The sequence below is a fragment of the Artemia franciscana genome, chromosome 18 (assembly GCF_032884065.1).
Source record: "Artemia franciscana chromosome 18, ASM3288406v1, whole genome shotgun sequence".
Classification (NCBI taxonomy): domain Eukaryota; kingdom Metazoa; phylum Arthropoda; class Branchiopoda; order Anostraca; family Artemiidae; genus Artemia; species Artemia franciscana.
In genome coordinates, this window is record NC_088880.1 from 18,902,122 (window position 1) to 18,928,613 (window position 26,492).

Consider the following 26,492-nt stretch of genomic DNA (forward strand, 5'->3'; position numbering starts at 1 on the left):
ATCATGTGGTACAAGATTGTGCGGATGCGCTATTTTGATAATCTGTGCAAGTATGGTTTGGTCTATGTTGCCACATTATCGTGAATAGATCCTAGTTAAACATGGTCTCTTAGAATCTAAAATTGTAAATAGATATGAGACCAAAATCTCTAGACTCTCCCCGAAGCCAAGATTCAAAATACGCTTGCTTCCGCTCCCAACGCTTTCTTTGGGGCGATTTAGAAGGACTTTTGAGCCACATCACTGGAGGTTAGAGTTGCACAGATTGAGCAGTGCTATATTCTTGTTTTGTGCAACAGAATATGCGTACTTATTTAGTGGAATTATGAAGGGACTCCTTTATGTATAAATGGAGGTTTTCCAACCATAGGTGATTTTAATTAAGGACTGACAGGAGTAAAGGCTCAGTGGACCCTGATTCTTGATTTGACCCAAGTTCTATCTGGGTAAAGCTCAAATAACTCAGATAATTCTGGGATCCAAATCCTCTCATGAACTTTGAGATTTAGTTCTAAACATGCCATTTGTGGACATATAATGACTAACGTGAATAAAAGCTTGCTTGACTTTATTTCGGGAGGGGGGAAGTAGAACTTTTGTTCGTTGTACTACGTTATCTCGTTTTATCATAAATTTGACAAGAATGAAAAGGAGTGAAACATATCCTGCATAAAAAAACCTATAAACCGTAATAATTTTGATGCTTTTTTGTGGGGGGGGGCATATTTAAAGACTATTACACCCAATTGGTCTACTGATTGCATCCTGGATATCAATTCGAACTTGTCACAGATTTTATTCTTGGTTCATTTTCTGATCGAGTGATAAGCTCACATGGGCAATTATGTCTTCAGGACAATCCTTCGGCAGATCTTGAAATCATTATTGTATATTATCCTTTGTCTTTAATGTCTCAATGCATGAAAGACTTAACACCATCATAATTATGGGTAACAAAGTTTTAAATTGCCGTTTAAAAGTGGGATTATTATTGATGCTTATTGTTCACTATTATATCTAAATGACATTGGTGACCTTTCTTTCTTTAACTATTTATAACACCTTCAATCAGGGAATTTAGGACTTGAATGACCTTTTTAGATAAATGAATTATTAATATGAACTTGAAACTAGAAGCCAAAAATTTCCAGTTTTGTCACTAGTCTATTCGGACATCTTGTCATATTACTTTTACCCAGCTGGTAATGTGGCCTTGTGAAAACTGAATAAATGTTTGGCCGTTGGATGGGACCCTAAGTCGTAAGATATCCACACAGAAATATTAGAGCGGTTTATCAAATTTCTCAGCGTTGATTTATTTCAGTAAAGATTGAGGTCCATTTGTCTCCCGAAGACGCTGAAAGTTTCCATTCCTAAAGGCATTCGTGAGGTATTCCAAATAATTTGAGAACTCTTGGTTATGATTTACACAAGCTTGTTCAATTAGACAATTATATCGGTTCTCATAGTCCATCCTGGCTTAACCTTTTTTTTTTTTTTTTTTCACCATCCGGACTCTGTTATGGAGAGCGATCGATCCATTTGCTTGCGACCACGTGGGAGTTGTAGCTCGTGGGCACCTGTAAAGTATGACCAAATCAAAAGGCGGTATCACCAGGGAGAGGAATGTGAAACTGCTTATCTGAAAAGCCATAGAGAAAGTTTACAAAAGATGACGCAATTAAAGTAGTGCCACTGTGAAAAAAGCAATTATGGAGGCTACTGAGCGGTTTATCCCATCAAAGATACTACAAGGCCATTCTCGGGACAAGCCGTGGTTCCACAGCGGTTGTAAAAATTTAAATAATACTAGAAAAAGGCTCACAAGAAATCGTATTCAACTAAATCAGCCGAGGACCAATGCTTTTATTGGAGCTCGGAACTAGTTTGTAAAAATCATACGCCAAGCAAGGGACTGACCACAAATGCAAGTTCGAAATAAACTAAAATTGCCCCTGCAAGGCAGTAGTTGTCAAAACAGCTCTGCCGCTATTTAAAACTTCTTTACTTCCATTGCTTTGTTTCAAAGGGGTGATGCTGCACTCTGGCCAGGAAACAGCAAATGCTCTGGCAAAATTTTTACAAAGATATCTCAACTTGATTATGTTGGAGTCTCATTTCTTCCTTTTTTCGCCATGAAAAGATACAAAATTCATTAAAGTAAATGTAGTAAATAGAAAGGTGTTTAGAACGCTCGGTCAACTAGATATCGTCACACCATCATGTTTGATCCCTAATCTTGTACTCAAAGATGTGTCTGCAAATTTACAGCTACTCTCGCCTCCTTATCTAGAAAATGCTTTGCTGCAAGGTCATTCCCGAAACTGTAAAAAGTCGCTCGCGTTGTCCTTGTCCCAAAGACCGATGCCGGTGCTACTAATGTTGAATGTTGTCGCTTATTTAGCCTCCTTCCTGTGTATGAAAAGCTGATGAGAATATCACAAAAAAAAAGATTTTTTTTTTATCAGTACCTCGAGTCACATCGTTTGTTGGTTGACAGACTGTATAGTTTTCGTAAAAAACGATCTACGTTAGACTGTCTCATTGCGAAATATCAAAAGTGGATTGTGCTCCTGTTTCAGACGCTCAATATTCACCTTTCTCCTTTGACATTGCAAAAGCTTTCGATTGCGTATGGCATGAGGGCCTTTTATGTAAAATAAAAATCAACTTGTAAAAATATACATGTGTTACACCATATGAAGATGGAGTTTTGTCAATTATTATTATTATATATATATATATATATATATATATATATATATATATATATATATATATATATATATATATATATATATATATATATATATATATATATATATATATTTGCTTTTTCTTAGTTGGAATCTGGTTAAGAACAAGCAGGGTCACGGGAAAAAATAACACATTGAAAACATACAGCTCCTTACTGGAGGCAATGCTAGAGTTGCCTCTGATTAAAAAAATGGCTAGAAGGTATTGTTTCCTAACTGTCGAAGAGCTTAAAAAAATTTTACAGATAAACTACCCATTTTTTATAATTTATTCCTATTTGTTTGGGACAGTGTCTGTTTTCAGGTATCAGCATTAATCTTCCTTTAATTTAAAACCTTCCTCCTTATTCTCTTTACTATTGGTCCCTTTTGCTCATCCTTTCTTTAGTACTGTCTGCAGGAAATCCTTTGTGACTATCGGCTAATTCTGGACAATATCTTTTCTAGAGCTCAGCTAAATCTACTTCCCAAAATATCTCATCATCTGATTTGTTTTCAAAAGCAGCTAAAAGACGGTTAAATACATTTTTCTCTACTGTATACGTTGCCTATGGATGAAGTCTTCTATAGATCTCGTCTAAATCCTCTGGAAACACAACATTCGTGCTGCTTATGCTAATATAACGAAAAGAGAAATCACCAATACAACAGCACAAACACATTAAAAAAAAAGAAAAAAAAGGGGGGAGACAGAAGGAGAAAAGGAAGACTGTTTTCCTAAATTAGTGATTAATATAGACCAGCACTTGAATGAGGCCTTAACCCTTCTCATCCATACAATCACATAGGTCAAACAGCATAGCCATACACAATCAACCATAAAGAATAATCCATGGATATTCATGTCGTCAATAAGTATAAGTCGTCATTTACCAAACAATAAAGACAAATAATTCAGAGGCAACAACCCAACACAAGGGCTCATCAGGAGAATACACTTGCCTATAGGGTTTATATAGGGGTAAAATATGCAATTTTGTTTTAAGATGGGGAATTGTATACCTCCACTTACGGGATTCAGATAGGTGTGGATCAAAAATGCCTGTGCTCAAGCCTATGATGATGTCGTTCAATTTTCGAAAAGTTAAGTAGTTTCTGCATAAACATGCTGTTTGTATTAGTTTAATATTCTCCTGAATTACCCTAATTTTGTGACAATATTTAAGCTTGCTGGAGAGAAATTGATATAACTAGTGCTGGTCTGATTTAGACTTCAGAAAGCTGGAGAAATTCAAGTATGATTTCTCAGTTGTTTTTTTTTATACGTTAAATGCTATTATGAAAAGCTGTAAAATTGCAAACAATGATTAGTGCTCTAAAAGGGAAAGCATATAATGTCGCTTCTTAACGCCTGTCATAGTTAATGGAACTGTAAGAGTTATTGCTCCAATAAATTGCATCCACTGTGACCGCAATTGATGGTGCTTTCAAATGAAATGAATCTCCAGTTGTTTTTTTTTTTTTTTTTTTTTTTTTTTTTCATTCCTGTGTATGGTCAGTGTACACGCAAGCGGTACCTCAATCATATTTTTGCCGTTGATATTGTGCCATCTTCTTTTCAAAGTTATAAATTCCATTATTCGTAAACCGGAAATCGTCTTGCTTTGGTTTTTCGCAAGAGTAATTTCACCATTAAAAGGATTTTTTTCATAAATCAGTTCATCTTTTTGGTTTCGCTTCCACGTTTCAAAAAATATTGCTCATTAATTAGAATTGCATAGGGCTAGTCATAAAAAGACCGTATTATCATTGTGTTTTCGTCAGTGAACACCCGATAGGAGCAACACTCTTCCGATAACAGCTATGTATACAGGAATTTATTTCTAAGTACCCAAATTTGTCGAAACATGCAAAAACAGGTGGGTTATATGAAAGGCTTCAAACTTATGAAAGAAATTGCTGGATTCAGTGCATCTGTAAACCCAAAGTCTAATCATGGTGTTAAATTGCAGGGACGGGGACGTTGACCCTTCCCCAAGACTTGTCTCCCTCGTCCCTTTGATTTTGAAAAATATTCTTTCGGGCATTTTCATTAAAAAATGGTTTTGTTGTGTTTCCATTTTTAAAAAAACAACAGAATTGAAAAAACAACAGAATTGCCCCCCCCCCTTAAACTTTCAAAAATTTATATGGTCCCCCTGAATATTTATGAATTGGTGCCACTATATCTCATTGTCTCGTATTTTTTTTTTTTAAGATCCCTTGAGAAGTCGTTAAGATATGCAGTTCGCTTGGAGAGACTCTGCTTACCAGTGTCAGTGTCCATATTAGAATCAAGCAACAAATGGATATTTGTCCAGAGGTTGACTTCAGGCAATGCTAGCATTGAATTTGTCCAGTTAGCCTTTGACTTGGTCAAGGATTATTTGCCCAATGATGTTACGGCCTGGGAAACCATACTGGGAAAATCTATCAAGTGTAATGAGGTGAGTATATTTCTGCTGTTTTTGTTTACATTCCAGCCTTTTAAGATAAAACCACGTTCTCTATCAAACAGCTCGTGGCAACGAACTGTAAGCAAGGAGCGACCCGGCTCAATTGTAACCGAAACTCTAAAAAACGGAATTTCGGTACCAATAGATAAATCCGAAGAACTAGATTTTTATGCTGATTTAAATATATAAGTTTCGTCAAGTTTAGTCCTATTCATCGAAAGTTACTAGCCTGAGAACACTTGCCTTATTTTTGAAAAAAGGGGGAAACACCCCCTAAAAGTCACAGAATCTTAAATGGTGTGAAAATCACACCATCAGATTCAGCGTATCAGAGAACCCTATTGTTGAGATTTCAAGCTCCTATCTGCAAAAATGTGGAATTTTGTATTTTTTGCCAGAAGAAAGATCGCGGATGCGTGTTTTTTTTTCAGGGGTGGTTGTATCGGCCCAGTGGTCCTAGAATGTCACGAGAGGCCTCATTCAAACGGAAGTTAAAAGTTCTAGTGCCCTTTTTAAGTGACCAAAAATTGGAGGGCAACTGGGGCCCCTCCAGCACTCATTTGTTTCCCAAAGTCACCGGACCAAAACTTTAAGATAGCAATTTTGTTCTGCATAGTCGAAAAATCTAATAACTATGTCTTTGAGGACGACTTAATCCCCCACAGTCCCCCTGGAGAAGGGCTGCAAGTTATGAATCTTGCCTATTGTTTACAGATAGTATTGGTTATTGGGAAGTATACAGACGTGTCAGGGGGATTTTTTTCTGGTGGAGGGGGGTCAGATTGAGAGGGTTACGTGGGATGATCTTTTCATGGGGGAAGAGAACTTTCCATGAAGGGGGTGCTGAATGTCCCTGCATTACTTTAAAAACGATCAGAAATTAAATAAAAACATATTTTTTTTCAACTGAAAGCAAGGAGCAGCATTAAAACTTAAAACGAACAGAAATTATTACGTATATGAGGGGCTTCGCCTCCTCGTCAATACCTTGCTCTTTACGCTAAAGTTTTTTACTACTTCCAAAAGAGGTATTTATTCTAATTAAACGGCTTTTGTGATTCAGGGGTCATTTTTAAAGAAATGGAAAACAATCCGAATTTTAGCGTAAGGAGTGAGGTATTGACGAGGGGGCAAAGCCTCTCATATATGTAATAAATTCTGTTCATTTTAGGTTTTAATATTGCTCCTTATTTTCAGTCGAAAAACTTGTTTTTTGTTTAATATCAAAAGAATTGAATTTTTATGCAGATTTCAAATAGATAAGTTTCTTTAAGTTTAGTCTTGCCCATCAAAGGTTACGATCCTGAAAATTTGCTTGATTTTCCAAAAAAAGTGAAAACACCCCTTAAAAGTCATAGAATTTAATGAAAATCACACCATCAGATTCAGCGTATTGCTGTAGAGGTTTGAAATTACAGAAGAAAGATCACGGATTCGTATTTTTCTATGGATGACCATTTCGACCCAGTGGTCCTAGAATATTGGGATAGAGCTCATTTCAAGGGAAACTAAAAGCGTGTGTTTATTTTATTTTTTTGTTTGATTTTTTTCACAGGGGTGATCTTATCAATTCAGCGGTCCTAGAATATTGGAAAAAGGCTCATTTAAACCGAAATTAAAAGTTCTAGTGCCCATTTTAAGTGACCAACAAAATCGGAGGGCAACTAAGCCCCCTCATACACCTATTTTTTCAAAGTCGTCTGATCGAAATTTTGAGATAACCATTTTGTTCAGCATAGTTGGGGGGCAGAATAACTATGCCTTTGGAGATATGATGACCCCCATATCTCCTGGGGAATGACCTTTAATTTGCAAATTTGGCTTTTGCTTACGTCTAGTATTTGCTATTGGGAAGTACGCATACATTTTTCGGGTGGAGAAGGGGGATTTCCCATAGGAGGGAAGTTTCCAGGGGGCGACTTTGTCAGGGGAAATTTTACATTGTGGGAATTAACCAGATTCCCTATACGAAATTCTCTTATGTCGTGCTTTCTCTTTGCCAGCACAATTTTACGCGTGGAGATGTTAAGGGTAATTGTTCTAGGTAAGTTTGCACCGAGATTGAATTGTCTAGAGAATAAATTCATGGGGAGGAGGGATTTTTCCATGAGGTATAGACAAATTTCCTAGCATTGTTTAAAAAAAGCTCAGAAATTAAATTTAAAAAAAAACAAGTTTTTTCAATTGAAAGTAAGGAGCAATATTAAAACTTAAAACGAACAGGAATTGTTACGTAAATGAGAGGGGTTGCGCTTTTTACAATTTCGCTTTTTACGCTAAAATCTGAATTCTGTCACAATTTTTTAAGAGCGATTCCTGAAAGACTTTGCTCCGTTAATTAAAACAATAAGAAGCTTTTTTTTCAAGTGCTAAAAAACTTTAGTTTAAAGAGCGAGGTGTTGAGGAGGAGCAAACCCCTTCATATATGCAACAATTTCTTTTTGTTTTAAGTTTTAATATTGCTCCTTACCTTCAGTTGAAAAAAATCGTTTTTTTATTCAATTATGTATAGAAAACAAGTTATGACGCTCAATAGTAACCGAAACTCTAAAGATGGAATTTTGATACCAATGGATACATCAAAAGAATTGGATTTTTGTGCTGATTTTAAATATATAAATTTCAGTTTAATCCTACTCATCAAAATATACTAGCCTGAAAAAAATTGCCTTGTTTTAGAAAAAGGCGAAACACCCCCTAAAATTCATAAAATCTTAATGAAAATCTCACCATCAAATTCTGCGTATCAAACAACCTACTATAGAGGTTTCAAGATCCTATTTGCAAAAATGTGGAATTTTGTTTTTTTTTTTTCAGAAGAAAGATTACGGGTGCCTGTTTATTACATTTTATAAAAGGGGTTAATATTGTTACCGTTCATCTTTTTTAAATCAGTCATTACAGAATTTTCAATCTTTGTGACTTAAGGGCCAGAATTGGGGATACTTCACAAAATGAGTTTTGTTTTTTCTAGTGTAGGCTTTTAAGCATTTTTGAATTCGATTACTACATATTTCAGACTAGTATTACATTAAAATGTCCAAAATCAAAACGCGCTTAGTACCATATTTATTTTCAAAATAGTAGACGTATTACACGAAGATGAATTCGGAATAATACAAAGCTTTACAATCTGAATAATTTGAGTCCTTGCTCTACTGAACATCCCCACCCCCTACACACACACATACATACAAATATCCAATCCACACATCATACGTATGTACATCTTTTACTTCTTTTCGCTTATGCTCATTCAGAGATTATTATGGGCATCGTCTTTAATGATTAAAAATATATATTATTCCAGTGGGATTGTTCTTGGATCAAAATGCATTAAGCACACATTTCGCAAGTTGTTTTTGATTCCTACCAAAATTGAATTGTTAGGTTTTTTTAATTGACTGATTGCAAATCTTTTTAAGATGTTAAAATGTAGATATTAAATAAAAACTCAGTTATGTTTTTCACAATGCTAATCACATCGGACCCTGCTAAAATCTAAGTCATGTAAGGATTTTGAACATTTATTACCGGTATTACCGGCCCTTTGGATTTATGTTGATCGAGCTTGGGTTTCTGAGCTTGGTGATTACAATTCTAAGACTAATATTTCAAAATAGAAGGGCGAAATCAAAATATATCCAGTAGGCCTACATATTTCCTAATTGGTTTTTGATTCTCACCAAACCTGGCACACAAGGATTCTACATTCTTAATTACAAATATGGGACTAATACTGCGCATAGAGTTGAATATCAAAACTCTTTAAGTACGGCAAAGTGCTTCACAAATAATGTCTGATTTTAACACAAGTTCCTATTTAACAATTTCTAAGGCTGTTGACTCCGAATTGAAGCCTAATATAACAATATAAAAGTTAATAATCATTATATAGCTACTCCTGCCACGAAGACTTCCTCACAGCCAATGCATCTATGCTATTAATTAGCATTAACAGCTAATTTTTGTAATATTTGTTAGTAAATAATACTGCTAGTAGTATATACAAAAACTGCATCAAACAAGAAAAACTAATAAAAAAAACTAAAAAGAAAAAAAGGTTGTGTCTATGAAAAGTAAAGAGCTAAATAAAAACTCGAAGCGAACAGAAATTAGATTATATAAGATTTCAAACCTAATACGACCTCAAACTACCTATGAATGAAGACACGAAACCTACAATAAACAAATTATAATGAATGCTAATACCAAGCTTATAACGAACATAAATTATTGTAATTAAGCGTGGTTTTGCCGCTCCTCAGACCCCCAAAAGGTTTCAAGAATTCTTGTTTTTGATGTTTAGGTATCTCTAATAATCACATTTCTTTTAGTAGTCCCTGATTTGCAACAAGTTTTCATTAATAATATCTTCCTTTTAATTCCGTTCTTTTCAAATGTATAAAAATCAAATGAAAAAAAAAATAAACCTTCAAATTAGACTATTCACCTATATTTCGATAAAGCGCAACTAAAACCCTAGTATTTTGGGCTGCTTTTAGTTGCTGATAAAGAAGCTTTTTTTCAATTAAATAGAGATTTATTGATATCTGAGTTGAAATAACATATATTGAAATCGTAACAGTTTTAAGGAAAATTTGTATTTATATTTATTCATGGCGTTTCAAAATTTGTTTATGATGAAGGAAACTATACAGTAGGAGTAAAACAAGGAAAGACGTCTTTGTGAAAATGTTACAACTGTTTTTAAAACAAAACAAGGAAAATTTACTGCGTTGCCTATAGATTTGTTTCTTTTCTTGACTCTTTTTTTTATAAGAATCCATAATTTGGATTGCTATTTTTGTGTTGGCAAAACTTTTTTAACAACTTTTAATCCTGACACAAACAGTATCTTTTTATTTTTATTGTATAACTCCTGAACTTGACCTGAAAAAATCAAACTTCGTGTCTTTATCAAAAGTTTCTATCTATACTCTTTGATAACCTGGAGACACTTACACTCCTTTTATTTATTTGAATTGTAAAACCAGAAGTAGTAATAGTAGTAGCCCCAAAGTTTCAACTTAATACCCCCAGTCGTTCTCGATATATTGCTGAGTTGTCTTATTGGCAACCTTAAACACAATGCCTGTTGATTTAGGTCTAACGAACATTTAGTTTTAAAGTATAATGGACCAATTTCATAATTTTTGGGGGTTGACCTGCCCAATATACCTAAAGACATGGATGCTGGACCGTTCTACTATGGTGAACAAAATAGTAGTCTCAAAATTTTGACTGAATGTGTTTGAAAAATGGATGGACTTGAGAGAAGGGCTGCTTTTCCTCCAATCTCATTTTACTCTTAAAAAGGGCACCAGAACTTTTAGTTTTGAATCGAATTAGCTCCTTTATAAGTTTCAATGATACTTGTAGCTATTATAGAGTGGTACTGCCAATGATATTGCTTATATTCTCTTTTGAAAACCTGCATGCATACAGTTTTTTCCTTTAATTGAAAATCTGGTCCTTGTGTCTTATAGCTACCACACTCAAGTTCTGTCGAGAAGTGAAGTTTTGTTAATGCTAATGAAATAAAACAAAATATGATGAAAATATAATACATCATCAGCAAAATTATGAAAACTACAACAAAGAATATAATGCCCAGACCGCATTATATTAAATACGTAACCTAAACTAACCTAAGGAAAACACTAACTAAATATTTAATTAAAATGTAGCTACAATGTAGTTTCCCACCGAGCAGAAGCTAATATTGTTTGGTATAAAGACCATGAAAACCGGTTTTTGTCTGATGTTCGCGATACAAAATATTGAGTTTGGTGGCTATAAGACAAAAGTACCGAAAATCTTCCTAAAGTTCCCTAAAAGTTTAACCTTGATACCCTTAGCATCTTTAGCTATGGTAACTGTAGTGAACGCATTGAAATTATACACATAACGCCTTCTGGCTATTTCAGAGTCCCCCACAACTTACCCTCAAAGGTATAGCCTGATAATATAAGTTGTTCTTCAGATATTGCTTTATCGCCTTTTTGAAAGTCCACATGCTCCTAGTTTGTTCTGATTTAGTTCTACATCCGCCTAAATATTCCTCAAAAGCTTCACCTTAATGCCCTTAGCTTGTGCAGTAGCAGTAATTGTGGCAACTTTAGTTGCAGTATCCGCATAGCACCTACGGTTTCTTCGATATTCCTTTTAACACACGCTGAAAGTTTCAGCTTAATACCATCAACTTTTCCTGAAGCCCATCCGATGCATTGTGGGCATAGTTTGTTTCGAATTAGTTCCATAGAGTTTCTCTCTATCCCAACTTTTTCCAATTAATATCCTTAGTTTTAATAGCGGTAGCAGTAGAATTAATTGCAGTAGCCTAAGCTCTAGTGACAGCAGTAGTAAAAGAAGTAGTGAAATGTTAATAGTAGTAATAGTATGAGTAGAATCAGCAGCGTTAGGATGCAAATGTTTTCTTTTGGTCAGTTCAACATCCCTCACAACAAGCCCTGTTAGTTTCAACTTCACACACCAAACTTTTCCTAAGATATTGCTGTTACACCCTTTTGACAAAATGCATACAGGCGGCGAGTCGTGATTCAGTTCACCTTCCTCCTCGAAATTTCTTGAAAATTTCACCTTCATACCCTTAGGCATAGTCGTAACAGCAGTCACAGTAGTACTATTGATATTATTAGTAATAGTATTGAATAGCGGTAGAACTACTACCAGCAGTAGCAATACCATGGTGCCTTTTGGTCAGTAGAACATCCCTCTCATCAAGTCCAGGATGTTTCAGCTTAATACAATTAGCCATTGCTACGACATTGTTGATATGTCCTTTTGATAACCTGTATGTTCGTATACTTCTTGAAATTTTCATTTCAATGCTCTTAACCTTATAAGTAGTTGCAATGGAGTAGCATTAGTAGCAAATGTAGAAGTAACAGCAGTACTAGCAGTAGTGTGGACATATTGCCTTTTGGTGATAAATAATACATTGTGCCCAGATCACTCTTTACTTAGGCAGCGCTATTGTGCTGCCTATGATGATCTCCCCCTTTGTCATTCGTTGGGAGTTCCAACTTAATACCCAAGTCAATTCTTGAAATACGCTATTTTGACAATTTGCAGGCACATAGCGTCTTTTGATTTAGTTCCAATTCCCCCTCATTACTGTAAATGGAGTAGTCTGGTAGTAGTAGTGGCGGTAATTGTAGCAGTATTAGTAGCATACAAATATTGGCTTTATGATCATATAAAATTCATGAATTTCTAAAATTAATATACTCAGTTATTCATGTGTTTACACCGTTTTGACAATCCGTATACGCATGACGTGTTTTGATTTAGTTCTACACTCCCCTCAACATTCTTCGAAAGGTTCGCGTGAATGCCCTTCGTCTTCTTGTAAAGTAAAGTTCAAAAATGCATCCCTTTCTCAATAACATATACTATGTATAAACAATGAACGAATTGCCTAGCTTAGAGCCCCTATCCTGAGGACTGTGGGGAGGTTCACATCTACAAAGACAGAATTACTGAACCTTTGAAAAAAAACTGAACAAAATAGTTCACTTAAAATTTTGATCGAATATGTTTTGGGGGATGATAGGCTTGTACGACCACCCGTTCCATAAAAACCTTATATACCGTCGGGGCATAACTTACAACCCTTGCTCTGAGAGCTGTAAGGGGGGATAGTAATCCTCAAAGACATAATTTCCAAACCTTTCAACAACGCTGAACAAAACTATTATCTCACAATTTTGATCAAACATGTTTTGAGATTTGATGGACATGGGGGGGGAGGCTTGTTGCCCTCTAATTACTTTTGACTATCAAAAAGGCACTAGCCCTTTCAATTTTCAATTGAATGAGCCTTTTTTGAAGTTTTTGCGACAACAAATGACCATCTCAAAATTTCTAGCTGATCCCGAATGTGGGGGGAGGGGGGCATCCGGCCTCCGATCACTCTGACTCTTAAAAAGGGCACTAGAACTACTGATCACCAATCCAATCAGCCCCCTTCGAAGTTTATACAACCACCCTTTCTATATATACCTTATATGCTACCAGGACAAAACTTGCTTCTCTTGTCCTGAGGGCTTGGGGGGGACTATCATCCTCAAAGACATAATTTCAAAACCTTTCAATTACGTTGAATAAAAGGGGTATCTCAAAATTTTGATTGGATGTGTTTGGGGAAATGGTAGACGTGAGAGGGGGTTTAGTTGCTTTCCAATCATTTTCAACTACTAAAAAGCGCACTAGCCCTTTCAGTTTTTAATTTATTAAGTTTCCAGAGTCGCTTCCACTCTTAGCATTGTGGAGAAAACGTTAATGAGAAGTAAGTACAAAAGCAATATCGTACAAGACTAATGCAAGAATATCGAGATATATGTGTTTAGGGAGGTGGTGGTGGCTGGGATGCAGTTAAACTGCAAGTGGCTATAAAAATACAATTGAAGAAAAGTTGTTACACTGTAAAGACATATTGCTCTTTATCAACTTTGCGAGCAGGCCACTGCAGGGGGCCCAGAGAGGTTATTTAGCCTCCTCCCCCTTAGTTTAGGATTCATTGACACTACTGAACACCAGCGAAAAAATATTTCAGATACTTATTTCTGATAGCTTTGGGGAGAATGTATCATTTAAATTAAAAAAACACTTTTATTCTTATGGAAATAAAGAGCCAAATTGAAAGTTAAAACGAAAAACTATTGCTCAACGTATGTCTGCGAAATTGGCTAAAATAAACCGACTTCTGATATTTCCCTATATTTTTAGAATTCTGAAAAAAAAAACTATTGGTTATCTGAAAACACAAAAACTTCAGAAAGCTCTCAGTAAAACATCAGGGGTTTCAGCTTCTTTTGAAATTCCTGAAAATGTGGTTTAGTAATATATCTTAACAGTTCAGATAGATTTTTTTTAGATGGTTGTTTTTTTCTCAACCTTTTTTTTTTATTTTCACTTGGTAAGGGACTCAAAGCGCGAGTATTCAAGAGGTAGAAGCTAATAACTCGGTTAAGGATTTTTGGAAATGGAGGTTTCAGTGCTTCATGACACAAAAACCCCGTTGTTGGTGTCATTGCTACCTTACAATGGTGCAGTCAAGAAAAATTGAATCTAAGCTTATATATGTAGGCAGCAGCTTTCAAATGGAATGCAATATTTCGATATTTTGGTTTCCCGCTATTGTTGGAAAAATAAAAGAAAAAAAGAAAGAAATCCATTAGCGTTTAAAGCCCTTGAAATAATGTGGGTAAATAATTTCTTGTCAAAAAGTATAAATTGTCCAAGAAATCAATCTTTGGTATGATCATTTCAAAGATGGTACGCCTTTACAAACTGTGAATGTGGCTATTAGCCTATGAACTGTGAGTAATCGTTCAGTCGATCACTCAGAAACTAAATTAAATACGGTTCAAATGATTTCTTGTGGCTTGATAGCTTGCACACAGGCTATTAATTGTATAGGCAATACGGTTGTCATTTTTAAGGGTGTTTTTATGTAAGTAAGTTCTATTGGGCTAAAAGCCCTAGGACCGTGGCAATACAAAATAGAAGCTAAAATCCACTTCTAAATAATTGACAATACATAAATGAAGAAAAACACGAATCGTAGTAATTTACTTCTGTATTCTATTGCTAACCTGAGCATGTTAAACAAGTCTCGCCATTTTATCAAGGAAAGTATCAAGTTTATCGGTATCAATGAAGGTTAGCATGGGCTTGAACTATGTAATAACATTTGGGCTGTATTTATTAACATAAAATACACTCAAATAATTTATATACAAAGGAAACAACATTGCCCATGAATGTAAATAAATAAATCGTATTTAATAGTATTTTTTATTCTAGTAGTTTTTTTAAATGTTTTTCACTATAGGTTCTGTAAATTTACCCTCCTTCTTTGTTTAAAAAAGAGGGAAACTACCAGCACATTCTACCAACCTGGCTATTTAGTGAGTTGAATGACATAAATAAGTATGTTTGCCATAACTGGTGATAAGTGAACTCCCCCGCCCCCTATTTCTACATCTGAACGGTCTTCCGTCATCTCCTGAGGCAAGTCTGCCTGTTATTTTCACCTTGCAACTCCAAACCTCAGAACTAAATTTTTATAATAGATTATAATATAGATGAAACTGGAAGAAGCAGATATGCGAATGGGCGAAGTCCTCCCCCTCTTCACATGGAAAAATTCTATGCCCTTTTATGGAACGTCAATTTTCTATATATATATATATATATATATATATATATATATATATATATATATATATATATATATATATATATATATATATATATATATATATATATATATATATATATATATATATATATATAATGTTATTATTATTATATATATATATATATATATATATATATATATATATATATATATATATATATATATATATATATATAATGTTATTATTATATATATATATATATATATATATATATATATATATATATATATATATATATATATATATATATATATATATTATTTTTTCCCTAGCACCACGATTTCAGCTTACTCCTAGAAAGTTGTAAGGGACCAACCTCTGTGGTTTTTTTCGGAAAGTGTTGACCTTAGGCTGGATTGATGAATATGACTTTGCATTTTGGAAAGCTTCTTAGAGCTCTTGCCTAGGGCCAAAAAGGATGGTTTTTGCTTGTCCTAGAGCCAGAGCCTATATATTATTGTTTTCAATCAATCAATCAATCAATCTGTTTATTAAGAGAAAATAGAGAAAAATTACAAAGCATTAGACCCCACAAAGGCTCTTTGGCCTGTGATGGTGGGAGACTAAACGTTATATCAATTTAAAATGGTCAAACAATTCAGTACGGAAAAGATCTTACGGCACATCGTAACCCCTAATGCTCCACCATAATTGCATTTTTTTTCCAATCTTTGACATGCGGCTCATTACAAAAGAAAAAAAAATCATTAATATTTATAGTTAAAATTGAAGGTCAGGGTTGACTATTCAATCATTACCTAGATGATAATTTACTTCATCTTAGAGATCTTTTAGTATGAATGACATGATGTACCATAACTTCTGATTGAAACTGAGATTCATCAAATTAATAGGCTTCCTCCAGGCTTATCTGTTCAATCGTTTGCTCATAATATTTTCTACTGATCCTTGGTTTTCGTAAGATGCTTAAACTCAGCTTAAAGGATTAAAATAACTCAAGAATAATAGTGGTTTACATTGACATTCTGTAGCGTAAGCTACTTAGTGCAAAAATGTAAAAGGGTATTTGATTGGTCCCCTAAAAATAGTCCACTAATAAGAATTAATTGTATTCTAATAGACGCATGTAAACCGTTGGGATAGGCCAACTTAGCCGAAATGAAGCGATTCTAAGAATTTTTTTTTAAGCATCAGTGCGGAAGGTTTTACTTGGTTAGTATTCATGCACATTTGACAACGCCATAATATTTTTTCTTTGATTTAATGACCATATCAGAGCCAAGCGAAGGATTTCCGTTTTTTTAGGAAGAGGGGGTTGGGTAAAAGGGAAAAAATGAGGGGAATGCTTCTAGAATATAGAAAAAAACTCTAGAGGCAATCATTAAATTGTCTGGAGAGACAGGCTAAAAGCCCCTCCTTTTCCTGTATGCCTTATGTGTTCGGCTAGATTGGTGCTTTCATACTGAGAGTCAATTTTTTTTGGGGGGGATTCTTTGCACCGTAAAAATCACAAATCATTAGAAATTTATACCAAATGATGAAGGTAGTTAGTGGTAAAAGTTTGGCCCAAATTACCAAACTATCTGACATCAATATGTTAGATAGTTTAATTTTCAGTCAGTCGGCAAGAAAGTTTTTGTACCGTTTCGAAAAGAAATATGTTGGTATAAGAGTAATGGGAGTACATTTTTCAAAACACAAATTGCTTGATTTCTTTGGGACAAGTAGTATAAGTATAAACCCATACTTCCAACAATCGGGGATGCACTAAGTTTAGTCATTTGGCTCTGTGACATTTGCCAAAGGTTTGGGAATATTCTCTAAATAGACTGTAACCAAGTTAAGATGTCCAAAGGGCAAATGCTTCTTTTGCGATCTTAGCGTTATAAATATTCGGTTGAATGATCGATTGTGTTTGTTTATTGTGTTTTGAGTATCCTTTCTTAGTGCACTATTATTTACGAAACATCGTGCATAACAAAAAGATATCTCACACCTTTCTGTTTAGTTCAATGAAAATTGCTTGTGTGAAGCAAACTTAGGGTCTAGAAATGGCGAAGATATAAATTGTCAAATAATAGTGTTCCTATATAGGCTAAAATTAAAATCAAAAGTTTCCAAAATTTTAGGGAGAGTAACGTAGAATAAATGCAAAAAATTAGAATTAGATGAAACACAAGCGATTACAGAATACATCTTAAAATTACACTGATTTTGAGGGGGTAGAGCAAAGGTACGATCCACCCCCTCCCCCTTTTAACTTATCTAACTATCGTGCGTTTGACATATTTTGATTATAACAAAACCACTTGATTGCTTAATATTCGTTAAAATATTGTAGCCTGTATGAAATACCTCAAGTTTCCAATTTCAATAAAATATGAAAAGAGAATTGATACCTAAGAAATGAGTCCTAAGAAGTTTATTTAATACAAATTTGAACAACAACAGCGAATAGGCAGAAACTCAGAATTTTGAATTAAAATCAAGTAGTTGTGGGCATCAAGCCATGGCTAACTGTAGAAAAAGTCAAGACGGATAGTTTGAGTGAGTGAGAGGCAAATCTGGCCTAAGCCCTTTGTAGAATTATATAAAAATGATTTCTTTTCACTTGTTGATAGAGACCATACACCATACGTGTAAAGTTTCTTGAGTGGGCCACGATACCATACTCTGTCGGAAGCTTTATTAATGTCGAAAGAGAATAACCCGATGTCGTAACCATTTGCTAGAAGTTCTGTGAACCACTTCCTTCTAATTATTGGCCGAAAGAACCCTCGTAAAACTGCCAAATCTGTCTCTTTTTAGTTTTTTTTTTGAAGTTTCAGAAAATATTCCTTCGTAGAATATACATATAATACAACTTCACTAAAATGTTGTCCTTGAAAACTTAGGGTTTAAAGGCAAAATGGCTTTAATATTCAGCTCATTGAATAGTTAATCCAAAACTTGTTTATTTAAGCTCTGCTCTTAGTCACATCTCATTTTGCCAGTCAATATTTCTTCTGTTTGCTTTCTTGTCTATTTTAATATGTACTGTTTATTTTGTAGTTGTATTAAGTGGAAATCTCTCTTTAGTCAAGTCACCAAATAAATTATACATTACTCGCATATTTCTTCCTTAAAGAAAATTGTTTTCAAAATATGGCTTTAATAGTTTAGCTTAGTATGAAAAAGATTGCTCGTTTTGTGCAATGTTTCTGGTCGCATTTTAGTGACTGAATTTGTTCGTGTGTGTAATTCAACCCCGTTTTACTCAACACTATTCAAATCAACCGATTAAGCGAGGAAGAAAAACCGATTTCTGAAGGGGGCCTATACTGAAACGAAAGAGAAATTTTTCTTCCCAAGACAAAAAAAAAACACATAATTGTCATAGAAAAGCCTGAATTTGTCAGAAAAAGGAGAAAAAAAAAAGAATCTTTGCTCAGAAATGCCTTCTTTATGTTTAAAAAGGGGAAGATTTGCTATCTTGTAGCCATTCGACGGAGCGTTATAATCTATAATTTTCTAGTGGGATTAAAGGTTTCTAAATTCTTTTTATCTGGAAAAGCTTATCCTCAGGGAGCGAAGCTAGATTTTGTCTGAATTGATCAGACTACACGAAGATACCATCAAAAACCTCTCTTTTCTTTGGTGAGGTTTCAGGCACCTTTCAAACAGTTCGTGGTAACGAACTGTAGTAAGGAGCGACCCGGCTCAATAGTAACCGAAACTCTAAAAAACGGAATTTTGATACCAATAGCTACATCAAAAGACTCGCATTTTAATGCTGATTTTAAGTATATATGTTTCATCCAGTTTAGTATTACCCATCAAAGGTTTCGAGCCTGAGAAAATTTGTCTTTTTTTTAGAAAATAGAGGGAAACACCCCTTAAAAGTAATACAATCTTAACGAAAATCGCACCATCAGATTCAGCGTTTCAGAGAACCCTGTAGTAGAAGTTTCAAGTTCCTATCGTTCCTATTCTGGCATTTTATGCTAGAAGACAGATCACGGATGTGTGTTTATTTGTTTTTTTGTTTGTTTGTTTTTCCCCCAGAGGTGATCTTATCGACTCAGTGGTCCTAGAATGTCGCAAGAGGGCTTATTTAGCCCTCTTCTGGCCATAAATTAAAAGTTTTAGTGTCCTTTTTAAGTGACCAAAATATTGGAGGGCACCTAGCTCCCCTCCCACGCTCATTTTTTCCCCAAAGTCACCGGATTAAAATTCTGAGATAGCTATTTTATTCACCATAGTCGAAAAACCTAATAACTTCAAAGTTATTTGAAACCTAATAGCTTCAAGTTACAAATTTTGACCGTTGTTTACATATATTAATGGCTATTGGGAAGTGTGCAGACATTTTCAGGTGATTTTTTTTTTGTTTGGGAGGCGGGAAGTTGAAGAGGGGGAGGGCTACATGGGAGAATCTTTCCATGGAGGAATTTGTCATTGGGGAAGAGAATTTCAATGAAGGGGCGCAGGACTTTCTAGCATTATTTAAAAAAAAAAAACAATGAAAAAACAAATATGAAATGTTTTTTCAATTTAAAGAAGGAGCAGCATTAAAGCTTAAAACGAACAGAAATTATTAAACATATGAGGGGTTCACCTCCTCGTAATACCTTGCTCTTTACGTTAGAGTATTTTTAGTAATTTCAACTATTTATTCTACGGCCTTTGTGATTAAGGGGTCATTCTTAAGGAACTGGGACAAAATTCAAGTTTTAGTGTAAAGAGCGAGGTATTGACGAGGGGGTGAACTCCCTCATATACGTAATAAAACATACGAATATAGAAGTTCGTTACGTAAGTTAATTCGTAAGTTACGTGTATTTTTATTAATGGATACGTTCGTAAAAAATCAAAAGTCCTAGTTGCCTTTTTAAGTAATCAAAAAATTGGAGGGCAACTAGGCCTCCTCCCCCGCTCCGTTTTTTCTCAAAATGTTCCGATTAAAACTATGAGAAAGCCATTTAGCCCCAAAAAAATAATATGCAAATTTCGTTTTAATTATGTGCGGACAGCCAAAATCAAAACATGCATTAATTCAAAAACTTTCAGAAATTAGAAAAAAAAGTTTTTTAACTGAAAGTAAGGAGCGACACTAAAAAGTACCGTAAATGGTCTATTTGTGTCAAGTGACGCAACCCTAAAAAATGGACTTAGCAGCTATCTTATACAAATTGGCTCTATTGTAGGGTTCTCTGATACGCTGAATCTGATGGTGTAATTTTGTTAAGATTCTATGTCTTTTAAGGGATATTTCCTCCTATTTTCTAAAATAAGGCAAATTTTCTCAGGCTCGTAACTTTTGATGGATAAGTCTAAACTTAATGAAACTTATATATTTAAAATCAGCATTAAAATGCAATTCTTTTGATGTAACTATTGTTATAAAAATTCCGTTTTTCAGAGGTTCGGTTACTATTGAACCGTTTGATAAAGATTACTTTTAAACTAGTTAAGATCTCGAGAGATACCCACTGTACATCACTTGATGTACATCTTGTATAGCCACTTGTACCACCACGGGTGTTACAGTTCCACACGCTTTTCACAGTTCTGCCACGCGTGGCATGAGCTACCCGATTTACATAGTTTTTGAAAATGGGCACCCCTTCGGAAGAGTTGTTTCTGTTTAACTGCTAGGCCTACAGAAGATTTTTTTGTTATAGAAGGGAAGGACAGTGTTATATGTTTTTTTTTTTTCATTCAAATCGCTTTGTTGCGTGAACTAAATTGACGACTAATTTTTTTCTCTCCCTTATTATACTGAAGATGTTTTGAGACCACCCAAAAGCAAATTTAATAGAGTTTAATTACGAAAGAGAACAATAATCCTTGATCAAAATAGCACTTATGACCTACATATAGTCCATAGTTAATTTTAGATTTGAGAGCTCTATTATATCCTAGTAGATGTTAAGGTCAGAGCAATGTCAGGTAGGAGTGTCTTCAGAATCGTTTTTCAGGACAGGGGGTCCTGCTTAAAACAAAACTGTTATACAGTCGGGCCGAGGAAGATTGTACCCATGGAATATTCGTCCGATCTTAAGGGAATTGAAGTTTTTAAAATAATGAGAAGGCGCATGGTATACTTAAGGATCAGCAAAAATAACCGCGTACCTCTCTTCACCGGATCCCTTCTTGGCAAGGACTGAGCCAAGATTTTTTTTTTTTGGGGGGGGGGTATTCTTGGCGGAGGGTACAGAAGTAAACTTAAAAAAAAGTATATGTATTTTTGCTACGTGTTTACTTATCGAGCATTTTTTTTTGTTTGATGGGGGGGGTCAAACCCTGTAGCCCCCCGCTAGATACAGCCATGCTTTTTAGTTACTTTATAGCCATAATCATCTTGTGAAGTTTCCAAAGAATAACTTGAAAGCCTTAAAAGGGCTGTTAAAAATCTTAATTAGTAAAAATTTGAATTCTGCAATCTAAGATTTTAAAAAGACAAGTTTTCTTTTTATTTAGCCTACTTCAGGTCAACTGATGTTATTGCAATTCCCGATTGCCGTTAGCTTGGCATTATTTGTTGTCGAACCGGTCAAACAAAATAATTGTGTCAGTCCAAAGTATGCGAAAACTCACGACTATTAAGCTGTTTTGTAGATTCTAGTAATTACATTTAATTTGTAAGCCTTTTAGTAGAATAACATTGCCTGCAGGAAGGGGCAGGAATGTGGCCCTATCATTAGGTTTTCAACGGGAATTATTACAAGATTAATATTTATAATGGGTTTCTGAGTTTCCTAAAATCTGCCAAATTAAATCATAGCAAGATTTTGTTAATGTACAGGTTTATAGGCTTTTAAAGGTTTATTAGTTCAATACGACGACATTTTCATGAATCTTGTTTTCTTTTTTCTTTTTTAATCCAGTCTTGGATTTCTTCGAGAAAATCGGAGGAAATTCTGTGTCTCTTCTAGACCCCAGGAGCCAAGTCTATGGCATAAGTGGTCCAGGTGAAACTTTGAGGGAAATCTGTAATGAAAATCTGTGGAAATCTGTCATGAAATAGATTTTGCATTTTGACTTCGGAGAAACCAAGGGAACCTTATCAAGGACAGTAAATGTTGAAAAAAAATGCTGGCATATTGATTCTTAGTGCGATTTTTTTTATGGTGGTCTACTTAAGATTGTAGGCCATGAAAAAAAAACAATTAGAATTTAAGAACCAGGGGAACCCAACCAGGAACAAAATCTGATTGTGTTAATTCTTGATGGTCTATTTTTATTTTTAAACAGCAAAGCTGAAGTATTTTTAATAAATAAGCTGGTTGAAACCCGAACAATATTTGGTTGAAATCCAACAATCCAAGTTGGTAGAAACCCAGATAACTAGAATGCATGCAACTTCCTCTGCCTCGCAAAGGCGCCATGCTGTTTCCCAATCCCTTGGAGACAAAACTAAGATGCTAGGTGTTACCTCTTATTAACTTGCGTTGAGATTGAACATTCTCTTCTGACAATATCGTGATATCAAGAATTCGGCGACTTGGTCCCACTGCAGCATGTTGGGATTAGGTGTCGACCCGAAAAAGCACAATTTGGAATTCTTCTTTCACTTTTTCAACAATTTTTCTTAAATACAACAACCCTTTCTAGTAGATGTTCTGATTAAGGAATTAGCGATCCTATAGAGAATTGAATAAAAAAAAACAAGTTTTTTTTTTAACTGCAAGTAAGGAGCGACATTAAAACTTAAAACGAACAGATATTATTCCGTGTATGAAAGGGATCGTCCCCTCCTCAACGCCCCGCTCCTTATGCTAAAGTTTGACTTTTAATGTCACTCCTTACTTGTAGTTAAAAATTATTTTTTTATTTAATTTCTGAACGTTTTTGAATTAATGCATGTTTTGATTTTGTCTCACCGAAAATGAATAATCAAAACGAAATTTGCATATTAATTTTTTGGCTAAAGGGCTTTCTTTTAGTTTTAATCGGACGATTTTGATAATAAAAAAGGGAGTGTGGGAGGAGTCCTAGTTGTCCTCCAATTTTTGGTTACTTAAAAAGGCAACTAGAACTTTTAATTTTTTAAGGACGTTTTTATTAGTAATAATATACGTAATTTATGAATTAACTTACGTAACGAACTTCTATATTTGTATATTTTTATTACGTATATGAGGGGGTCGCCCCCTCGTCAATACCTCCCTCTTTACACTAAAGCTTGAATTTTATCCCAATTCTTTAAGAATGACCCCCGAATCACAAAGGCCGTAGAATAAATAGTTGAAATTACTGCAAATACTTTAGCGTAAAGAGCGAGATATTGTGTAGGAGACGGGTCCCCTTATATACGTAATAATTTATGTTGTTTTAGGTTTTAATGCTGCTCCTTACTTCCAGCTGATTTTTTTTTTTCTCTCATTTTTTTTAAATGATACTAGAAAACCCTGCGCCCCCTTCATGGAAATTCTCTTCCCTCACGATGTATTCTTCCATGTCCTTCCTTGTAACCCCCTCCCCCCTCAACGCGAAAGAGTCCACCTGAAAACGTCTCTACATTTCCTAGTAACCATCACTATATGTAAACATTGGTCAAAGTTTGTAACTTGCAGCCCCTTTCCCGGGACTCTGGGGGATTAAGTCCTCCCGAAAGACGTAATTATTTGGTTTTTCGACTATGCTGAACAAAAAGACTATTTCAAAATCTTGATCCAGTGACTTTGGGAAAAAATGAGCGCGGGATGGGGCCTAGGTGCCCTCCAATTTTTTTGTCACTTAAAGAAGGGCACTATAACTTCTAATTTTCGTTAGAATGAGTCCTCTTGTGACATTTTAGGACCACGGGGTCAATACGATGACCCCTGGGAAGAAAAAACAACAACAAATAAACACACATCCGTGATCTGTTTTCTGGCATTTAAAAAAAAATACAAAATTCCACATTTTTGTAGATAGAAGCTTGAAACTTCTACAGTAAGGTTTTCTGATATGCTGGATCTGACGGTGTGGTTTAAGATTCTATTACTTTTGGGGGTGTTTCCTCCTAATTTCTAAAATAAGGCAAATTTTCTCAGGCTCGTAACTTTTGAAAATCAGCATAAAAATGTGATTCTTTTGATGTAAAGTTTCGGTTACTTTTGAGCCGGGTCGCTCTTTACAACAGTTCCTTACCACGAACTGTTTGATAGGATCGACTTTTGATTTCGAAAAATTGCAATTAAGACGCCAGCTTTTACTTCCCGCCAACTCTGATTTATATCTGGAAACCATACAAATGGAGGTATCGTTCTCCAAGGGCCATATTAAATATGGAACACACACCTCTCTTTTCCCAAAGAGACAAAACTTAGTAATAAGCCTGCGTTGATTCCTTTTGGTAGATATTCTTAAAACACGAGTGAAAAAAAAAAACATGCAAAGCTGCGACAGTTCTGTAAATGGGTATCTTAAAATAAAAAAAAAAACACTATTTTTCACATTTGTTTTGACAAAAACAAATTGACAATCTATCAAAATTCCTGTAGTGTTTAGGACACATGCTCAACACAAGAAATTTGTTTGGTAGTTCAAGCCCCTACCTCTTTCCTGATACACCTCTACACCTAGATACACCTCTCTGAATGTTTTGCCAAAGTGTATATCTGTCGAGAAAAAAGTGTCACTAGAATTATAGCCTGTTGTTCCCTCCTGCCAATTCCAGATTTGTCGCTGCCTTAGTTCAAAACTACACAGCGTCGGTTCGAGATGCCTTATACCAAAGAAAAAAGTTACCGCATAGTACAAGCTACCTACACAAATGTCGGTTTTTCAAGCTGAAGTGATATCAATAAAGGAAGCAGTGATGTATGTAAAAGAAAGTCTAAAAGATCGTCGTAATGTGTTATTATGCTCGGATTCAAAGAGTACACTAGAAGCCATTAGCAACATAAATAGAGGAGGGACATGGTCAAGGGAAGTAGCTAGCTGTTATAGAGAATTAGTCGCAATACCTCTAGGGCAGAAGGTTGTTTTACATTGGGTTCCAGGTCATGTTGATATACATGGAGATGAACTAGCTGAGCAAGTTGCAAAAAAACTGGCAACCATCTTGGTGGCCCCTTTTCCAACTCAGATTATGATGACTGAAGAGCTTATAAAAAAGCAATAACAATATTATTTCGAGAAAAATCGTAACCTCTCTGGAAACTGGTTCACTACACGTAAAATCAGAAAAGTCAGAAGTAAAACTTTATAAGAAGCTAACAAGGAGAGAAGGAACCATAGTCTTTCATCTAAGGTCCAGACATGAAGGTACTAGTTTATATCTTGTGAAATTTTGCGGAGAAGAAATCACTTGTGACTATTGTGACAGTGAAGAGACAGTTGAACATATTTTAATTGAGTCTGATCATTACATGCACCAGAGAGGTCCCATAGAATAATTGTTCAAGTAACAAAAGGAAAATATTTTAGTGAATCTACTTCTGGGTAGTTTTTTAAGTGTTGAACTAAATGTCACAGTCATACGCTTAGTAGTGCGAAAAAATTGCATGTCATAAGATAATATAATTAAATACGATGGAAATCGTTTTATTTCAAGATTGACAAGTTAATATTTGAGGAATATGGAGAGGGAGAGAGGACATGAGCGACCATTTAGTTAAGATGTGTCCGAAATTCGTCTCATTATTATCAGTGATGCGGCTATATAGGTGGCGGTACTTTATCCTGGCAGCTTTTTAGAGGACGATTTAAGAATAGGCTAGGAAGTGTGGGTCTAGCTTAACTTGGAAATTCGTCTCATATTATCAGTGATGCGGCTATATAGATGGCGATACTTTATCCTGGCAGCTTTTTAGAGGACGATTTAAGAATAGGCTAGGAAGTGTGGGTCTAGCTTAACTTTTATTGTTTTTTAGGAACGAAGGTTTGATCTTCTAAAAATGAAACTTCCACAATTTCGAAAATTCTAAAACTTCTATAAACTTGTAAAAAAATTCGCAAAATGATACTTCTAAAGTTTGGTCTAAACACTGCCTTCAGAGCCCCAAGTATACATCATGGATTAGAATTTTCAAATAGATTATGAACCTTGCATTTAAGCATGCTTTTAAACCAGTTCAAGTATCAATTAGTATATCATATAAATTGTCCTTTATCGGTTTTGTAGGAATTGGTCTTTC

The 26,492-nt window shown here is 34.9% G+C and overlaps 1 protein-coding gene across 2 annotated transcripts in view; it reads left to right on the forward strand.

Moving 5' to 3' along the window:
* LOC136038707 (kinetochore-associated protein 1-like) overlaps positions 1-26,492 on the forward strand; it is a 284,373-nt gene that overhangs the window by 247,123 nt on the left and 10,758 nt on the right. For both annotated transcript variants that reach the window (XM_065722029.1, XM_065722028.1), the window contains exon 34: positions 4,954-5,182. In XM_065722029.1, the coding sequence (XP_065578101.1) occupies positions 4,954-5,182 (229 nt within the window). The remainder of the gene's footprint in view (positions 1-4,953; positions 5,183-26,492) is intronic.